This window comes from Pholcus phalangioides, unplaced genomic scaffold, assembly GCF_987345545.1.
Source record: "Pholcus phalangioides strain wild (caught in Gottingen) unplaced genomic scaffold, Ppha-v1.0 ptg000010l_1, whole genome shotgun sequence".
Classification (NCBI taxonomy): Eukaryota; Metazoa; Arthropoda; class Arachnida; order Araneae; family Pholcidae; genus Pholcus; species Pholcus phalangioides.
Genome location: NW_028301603.1, coordinates 34670800 through 34678597, shown reverse-complemented (window position 1 = coordinate 34678597; position 7798 = coordinate 34670800). Strand labels below are relative to the sequence as shown.

The following is a 7798-nucleotide window of genomic DNA, read 5'->3' as shown; positions in this document are numbered from 1 at the left end:
AAATTTTCCGGACAGAATTTCCAGGAATCATATGGTCTTCGGCAGCGTACAGATGAATCACCTTTCCAGATTCAGGATTGTAGTAAGAAGCTTCACCAATTTGGATCTCACCCATGCCACAATCAATTATTGCATCTGTGGCTTTAAAGAAGTCCCAACCCAATATAAGATTATGGCTACACTGCGGGAATACCAAGAATTCGAATGGTTGTACATTTCCGTTAAAGTCCACTCTTAATACACATCGTCCAAGAGCTTCCACTAGCTTTCCACTGGCAGTACGAAGGATATTACCACGTTCAGCGAATAACGGTGTTTTCAACTTGCGACGTAAATGTTCTGTAACGACGGAATAGTCAGCACCTGAATCGACCAAAGCTTTCACATTATGTCCGTTTATCACGACAAATACAGAATTTTCCATCAGTCTAGCCGCTGTATGCACTGGAGGATTTCCTTCAATTGCGGCCTCACCCCCGTAACAGGTCGCACAGCCTAGTTTTCCTCAGCGGATCGACCGGGCGAACGGCTTGGACGGCGACCTGGGGAGCGCGACTGTCGGCGAACTGCATTGCGTCTGGGGTATGGGGAGCTGCTTCTATAACGTCTGTCGTCGTCTCCACTCTCATGTCCATATTCGGCTACAAAATTAGAACCCAGTGTTTGAAACCGATTTGGTTCCATCCTTGATCGTCCAGAGTTGTAATTCAGTTGTTGATTTGACTCCCTCCTGGCCCTTATATCTGTGAGGTCACGTCTTCGATCGCGGCAATATCTGATCACGTGTCCAGCTCGACCACAATGGAAACAGACCGGTACATTTTCAGGTGTACGCCAAAGATCGGTTTTCCTCTCTACGATTGGAGTTGCCGGTTGTTGTGGACGTCTCGGTCTGGTTTTCCAGGAATTCCTCTTACCTCTTTCTACGGGCATCAAGGATTCGGTGTCGTCTCGGGTGAGAGGGGCTAGCGTGTCCTGGATCATGTTTTGTATCTCTTCCCGGATCATATCCTCCCGACATTCAGTTTCGTCGTCTCGTGCAAGCGAAGCTATCTGAGGAATCACTCGTTGAATTTCTTCTTTGACAATGCGTCGGATCAATGTTGACAAACTCTCTGTGGTCGTCGAAGATACAGCCGTCACGTTTGGTAGCCTTTCATACTGTGGCTTGATTACACGACGTCTCCTCATAGTCTCGATCTGTCGACAAATAGATATGAACTGGTCTACTGTAGCTGCTTCTTTGTTTATCAGTACTTGGTAGAAATCCTCTGCGATCCCTTTCAGGAGATGGGAAATTTTCTGGTCATCTGTCATGGATGGATCAACTTGGCGGCATAATGAGAGAACATCTTGAATATAGGACTCAAACTTCTCACACGGACGCTGCGCCCTGGTTCTCAACAGGTCTTCCGATCGTCGCTTGATGTCCTCGGGCTGTCCGAATGTCTCTTTGAAGTCTCGCTGAAAAATTGTCCAGCTTGTAATGAGATCTTCATTGTTCTCAAACCATTGCCTAGCAGTATCAGTCAAGTAAAACACAACATTAGCTAAGCGAATCGAGTCATCCCAACGATTGTAATTGGAGATCCTTTCATAATCTTTCAGCCACTTTTCGGGGTTTTGACCATCAGTACCGGAGAATATGCAGTGGTCGCGAGGCACTTGGTACATGGGATAAGCTGGGGCATATGCATTGGGAGCAGGTTGAATAGATGGAGCTAACGACTCACCTTCCGGATTCTTGGACATAGCCATCGGGCACCGACGTCTTCTAAAAGAGTCAAGCAGTGATACGGGCTCAGAACCTAGCCCTTGCAGTCTACGGCTTCTTCTGATTGAGTTTTCCGTAATTTTGGATTACCCGGCGCCTCCACCAAATATGTCGCGTAGTTTTTATTAGATATTCGTTACGGAGCAATTACAAACACAGTCACAATCCAACAAGAACACACGAACATCTCCGAACATTCCATGAAAAATAAACAATAAAATAAAAGACAAGAATAAAATATATCTTGCTAATGGCTAGTCTTGCAGTCGAGTTAATAATGATACTTGAATATCTGTCCTATTTTGAGTCTTGCCACAATATGTTGCCATCTGGTGGCCTGATGTCATTACAGATAGAATATTTAACCAGTGGAGCGCATATAATATGTTGAATAATACCATGCATGGTCGGTGACAATGAATGAATGAACGCCAGGGTCCCTGCCACCGGACTTATCCCGTTGCCGAGATCTCTTCCAGCCCAGCTTCGTGGCAGAGTCTGGAACAAAGTGAGTGTGTGTACACCTAACAGTCTGAGTGTGTAGCTAGTGTTGTCTATGATATTTCAGTGCTGTGCCATCTATACTTCAAATTGTGAGTGAAGTGTAATGATTGAATATTTGTAACGTTGTAGCCCTGTGGCTCTCTGTGGCGAGACTTTTTAACGGGGAGATCGGCTCGCATTCGCGCCTTGAAGTTGGGAACCACAGAAAACCAACTTCAGCCGACCACCAGTGTGGGGTTCGAACCCGGATCCTCGCATCGCGAGTCCGTCACTATAACCACTCGACCACCACAGCGGCCATGGTCGGTGACCGCAATCAGCTATGGCTCAATGACATCAGGCCACCAGATGGCGACATACATTTAGAGAAAGATATACTCTTCACTAGTTAATACAAGATATATAGAAAAACTGGCTAATTTTTTATCTGTCACTATAGCTTAGTTGGTAGATCACTCGACCGGTGATTGAGTCCCAGTAGGGGCAGGTATGAAATTTTTCCAAACATCAGATCTCTACAAAATTAGCCAGTTTCTCTGTATATCTTGTTTTCTTATCACAAGCCGAGCTAACAGCCGGTGATGCGATAACTGAGCACTTGGAAGGATTGAAATCCTCGTTTTTGAAAAATATTTTTCAGAGCCGGGAATGGATGATCGGTGGACATCTAATCGTTTCAAACAAGAGTATTTTGAACTGTGGCGTCCATTGCAGAAAAGTAGAAATTTCTAGATCTCGCATCAGATACCCACTCTGAAGAATCTCTTTAATGGCAGAATAGTGAACTTAGTTTTTGCAGGTCGTCGCGGTGAAGAGTACAGTGGAATTTCTAGAAAATCCATAATATTTTGGCTGTGATATCTCTAGCACGGAGCTTGTTGAACGCGCTTTTTCTCTTCGTATACTTATATAAAAAATTAATGTAGAGGCAAATTGAATGCAGCTCCGGATTTGAGATTGTATTTATCCTCTTTTGAGCCTAATTTTTCAAAAGTTCGTGATCCAATACAGTCCCAAATATCACTTTAATTTATCTTTTGTCCAATCTTTGTGTCAAAATTTGTTTGCTTACTTCAAAAACAAAGAAACCGTATTCTAATTTAACATATACTATTTTTTGGCGAAGTTTTCGGAATCTCTAATGGGAGAAACGGATTGGGGGAGGGGTGTGCCTTGAGGATTCGGGGTCGGGGTACGCGGAAAGGAACCGTTCCTGAAAAATGTTGGCTTAAAAACCACTGGTTTAGTAGAATCTCTTGCTAAAAGTTCTACATTATTCTCCTACAAATAGAAACCACATTTCGCTTCAGAATATATATATTTTCAATTAAACAGTATTAAAATCCACGGGACATAGCCTATATCAGTTTTGACACATTGAATTAACATTGAGACGAATTAGGGCATCAAATTTATGCCCAGAGATTTTCTTGGGGCGCGCGCGTCTTCGATCCTTTATGACGAGCTTCCCCGGCTTTGAAACATCTTTAAATTGATTTGATTTTTATTTAGAATAAGTAATTTATAATGCGAATACTCATTTATGGTGCCATTTTGTACTCGGTCGATGATCAATACTTACTCCCTGCGTTTTTTGAAACATTGAAATATTTATTTTTAAAAATAATTAAATAATATATACATACAGGGTGCTTAGCAAATAGTGGGTATGACATTTTTACTGGCGTTGCGTTGGTCCCAGAGACATAATTTCAATTAGAAAAGTTTCGAAATTACGTGAACCACTTAATTTCAAATTCATTATTCGCTTTTAAAATCGGCCAATATTACAAATATTGTTCATAATGAAAAAAATATATATATTTTTTTATTTGTGGAAGTTTTTATTTCGGATAATCTGTCGCAACCCCCTAGTTTATTCGCGCGGTTCCCCGTGACTACACCGGATTTCCGCGATCCACACTTTGGAAAACGCTGCTTTAATGTATTCAAACAAAATATTGAAAGAGAAAATTGATAACAAACCTTTTCTTGCTTTGCACTCGTGTCCTAATGGCGACAAAATATCGATGTAAAGGTGATTTAAAAAAGACAGTAAATGTGATAAATCAGTAAATACAGTCAAACCTCGTTAATGAGTCACTCTTGGGAGAGTAAAAATATGACTTAGTAATCGGAGTGACTCGTTAAACGGAGTAAGCCATAGCTGTGCCAATTCCTGCCTGAGGACAACTGGGACTTCCAAAAAATGACCCGTTAAGCGGAGTGGCGTGTTTACCGGATGACGCACTAACGAGGTTTGACTGTGTATGTTATTTAATCGGTGGCCAAAGCCCGATCTAAGAAATGATTCGAATTGAAATTGAATTACGTTCTAGTAACAAATTATATAATCAATACATACTTCTGGTTTCTAAACAAAAAGAAAATGATAATAATAGTATGAAATTCAGTAACGGATAATAATATAATATACAGTAGTATATAATATACACTAATCCGGCCCATAGTAAGCCAACGTGTACCGGATTATCAAAATCGCGTTAGTTGGAAAAGCCCATTTGAAGAATATAGTAGACGCTGCTTATCAGAGAATCACGGATATTATCATCATTCAGGTACTTTTATGAGTTTTATGAGCAAGGAACGGAAAAGGCCGATATCACGACACGGTAAAAATTCGCTTATAGTTATCAGAATTTTGGTTTGTATGTTTTGTTTTTGCAAAATATTTCTACATTCTCCATGACAAGAAGTCGTATCACATGTATTGTGCTGACTAAAATACAGTGTTTTCTTTTTCTCCGACAGACAGAGTGTATATAATGCGAGTATATACATATATATATATTGAATATAATATGTAAAAAAACAAAATTAGTAGTGATTATTCAACGTATGAGGCATTAATAGAAATATATACAATATTTACAAAAAATGTACATGCGATCAATCAGTTGAAGCGCAAGAAAAAAATGCAATTGAAAATTCTATGGTACGAAAAATTAGAAAATAAAAGAAAACAAAATTTAAGAAAATACAATATATACACTGAAGAGCCAAAAAAACTGATTACCTGCCTAATATCGTGTAGAGCCCCCGCGAGCATGCAGAAGTGCCGCAACACGACGTGGCATGGACTCGACTAAAGTCTGAAGTAGTGCTGGAGGTAATTGACACCATGAATCCTGCAGGGCTGTCCATAAATCCGTAGGAGTAAGAGGGGGGTGGAGATCTCTTCTGAACAGCACGTTGCAAGGCATCCCAGATATGTTCAATAATGTTCATGTCTGGGGATTTAGGTGACCAGCGGAAGTGTCTAAAGCCATAAGAGTGTTCCTGGAGCCACTTTGTAGCAATTCTGGACGTGTGGGGGTGTCGCATTGTCCTGCTGGAATTGTCCAAGTCCGTCCGAATGCACAATGGACATGAATGGGTGCAGGTGATCAGACAGGATGCTTACGTACCTGTCACTTGTCAGAGTCGTATCAGGGGTCCCATATCACGCCAACTGCACACGCCCCCATACCATCACAGAGCCTCCACCAGCTTGAACAGTCCCCAGTTGACATATAAGGTCCATGGATTCATCAGGTTGTCTCCATACCCGTACACGTCCATCAGCTCGAAGCAATCGGAACCGAGACCCGTCAGACCAGGCAACGTGTTTCCAGTCCTCAACAGTCCAATGTCGGTGTAGTCGGGCCCAGGCGAGGCGTAAAGCTTTGTGTCGTGCAGTCATCAAGGGTACACGAGTGGGCCTTCGGCTCCGAAAGCCCATATCGATGATGTTTCGTTGAATGGTTCGCACGCTGACACTTGTTGATGGCCCAGCATTGAAATCTGCAGCAATTTGCGGAAGGGTTGCACGTCTGTCACTTTTAATGATTCTCGTCAGTTGTCCCGTTCTTGCATGATCTTTTTCCGGCCGCAGCGTTGTCGTAGATTTAATTTTTTACCGAATTCCCGATATTCACGGTACACTCGTGAAATGGTCGTACATGAAAATCCAAATTTCATCGCTACCTCGAAAATGCTATGTCCCATCTCTCGTGCGCCGACTATAACACTACGTTCAAACTCACTTAAATCTCGATAACCTGCCATTGTAGCAGCAGTAACCGATCTAGCAACTATGCCAGACACTTGTTGTGATATATAGGCGTTGCCGACCGCAGCGCCGTACTCTAGTTGGTTCCATACATCTTTGTTTGCATACGCATACCTGTACCAGTTTTTTTGGCTCTTTAGTTTATATATATATATATAAACATAAAATGAAAAAAAAGGAAACAACAAATTAAGAAGATACAAAATTAAAAGAACAGAAGAAAACAACAATATCAGGAAAATAAAAGATGCGAAAAATGAGGGGATAAAAAGGAAACAAATATTCAACGAGATACATAAAATAAATATCAAAATACTATATTGACTTATACTATACTATACTATATTTGTTCATATGAAGTTCGATCCGCGCTTTTATACAGTTGAATCCCGTTTTAACGAATTCCGTTATAGCGAAAATCTCGTTTTAACGAACACTTTTCTAATCCCCCCAGATAAGTTTACATAGGAGCAATGCAAATACCTGGAATTCCTTTATAACGAATTTCAATGAAGTGATTTCTCAGGTCTCTTGGAGCCCGTTACACTAGGATTCGACTATATGGGAGTATCAACCAGTTAACAGTTAGAGTTCACTCACGGGGAAGAAACGAAATTTGAATGCCAAATAACTCTTTCATCTGGATCCTAGATGGCGCTACCACATAATTTGCAATTATTGCATTATGTTATGTTAAGACGGCCTTAGGTGTAAATACAAGTATTACGTCAGGATCGATGGGGGGTGGGGGCGGGTTCCGATTTGCTGACTTTTGATGACAAGGGGGGGGGGGTTGGTTGATGCTTACGTCATCAACCACCCTTTATGAAGATATGAAATATTCTTAAAGACATCTTATCCGATGCGCCAAAAAACGGAAAAACCTTTCGATAGTTATTAGGCACCTCAACTAACATTCTCCCTATTGATAAGTCCCCTACAGAGACACTTCAGGAATCTCTAGATGTTTCACGGATCGTTTAAGTGTTCTGTAACTGTGTCGCGGGCTACTTAGGTGATCTTTGAATGTGAAAGTGTCCTTCAGGCCTACTTCAGTGATCTGAAAATGTTCCACCGGCCACTTAAATTGTGCCACGGGTCATTTAAGCGATTTGAAAAATGTGCCGCCAAGTTCATTTTTACAAAACTATGTTTGGGGGGGGGGGGGGCAAGCCACATCAGATAACCTTCAGGGTCACATTTGGTCTGCGGGTCAAGGGTTTACCATATATCGCTAGAAGGGTGAGTTGCAATGAATTTCTTAAAGAGAAATTTTGAGTTCTTCAGATAGCATTGAAATTAACAGAAATCGATTATAATAACATATAAAGGTATTTTCTTTCGAAATTTTAATTGTTTTTAAAAAACATTGTATGCATTAAAAAAATGGGGGTTTTTTTTTCCGTCGGGGGGGGGGACTGCACGAGCTCCCTATGCCTCCCCCCCTT

The 7798-nt window shown here is 41.3% G+C and overlaps 1 protein-coding gene across 1 annotated transcript; it reads right to left on the bottom strand.

Annotated features, from left to right (window-relative positions):
* Nucleotides 1–261: 261 nt before the first annotated feature.
* LOC149081338 (uncharacterized) lies at nucleotides 262–1758 on the bottom strand. The gene has a single exon (XM_089238320.1). It carries the CDS (start codon nucleotides 1756–1758, stop codon nucleotides 496–498), a length of 1263 nt encoding a protein of 420 aa, XP_089094446.1. The 3' UTR covers nucleotides 262–495.
* Between the last annotated feature and the right edge of the window lie 6040 nt (nucleotides 1759–7798).

Coding starts and splice junctions, on each gene's coding strand:
- LOC149081338 (XM_089238320.1), bottom strand. CDS start 1,758: ATGGCTATGTCCAAGAATCCGGAAGGTGAGTCGTTAGCTCCATCTATT.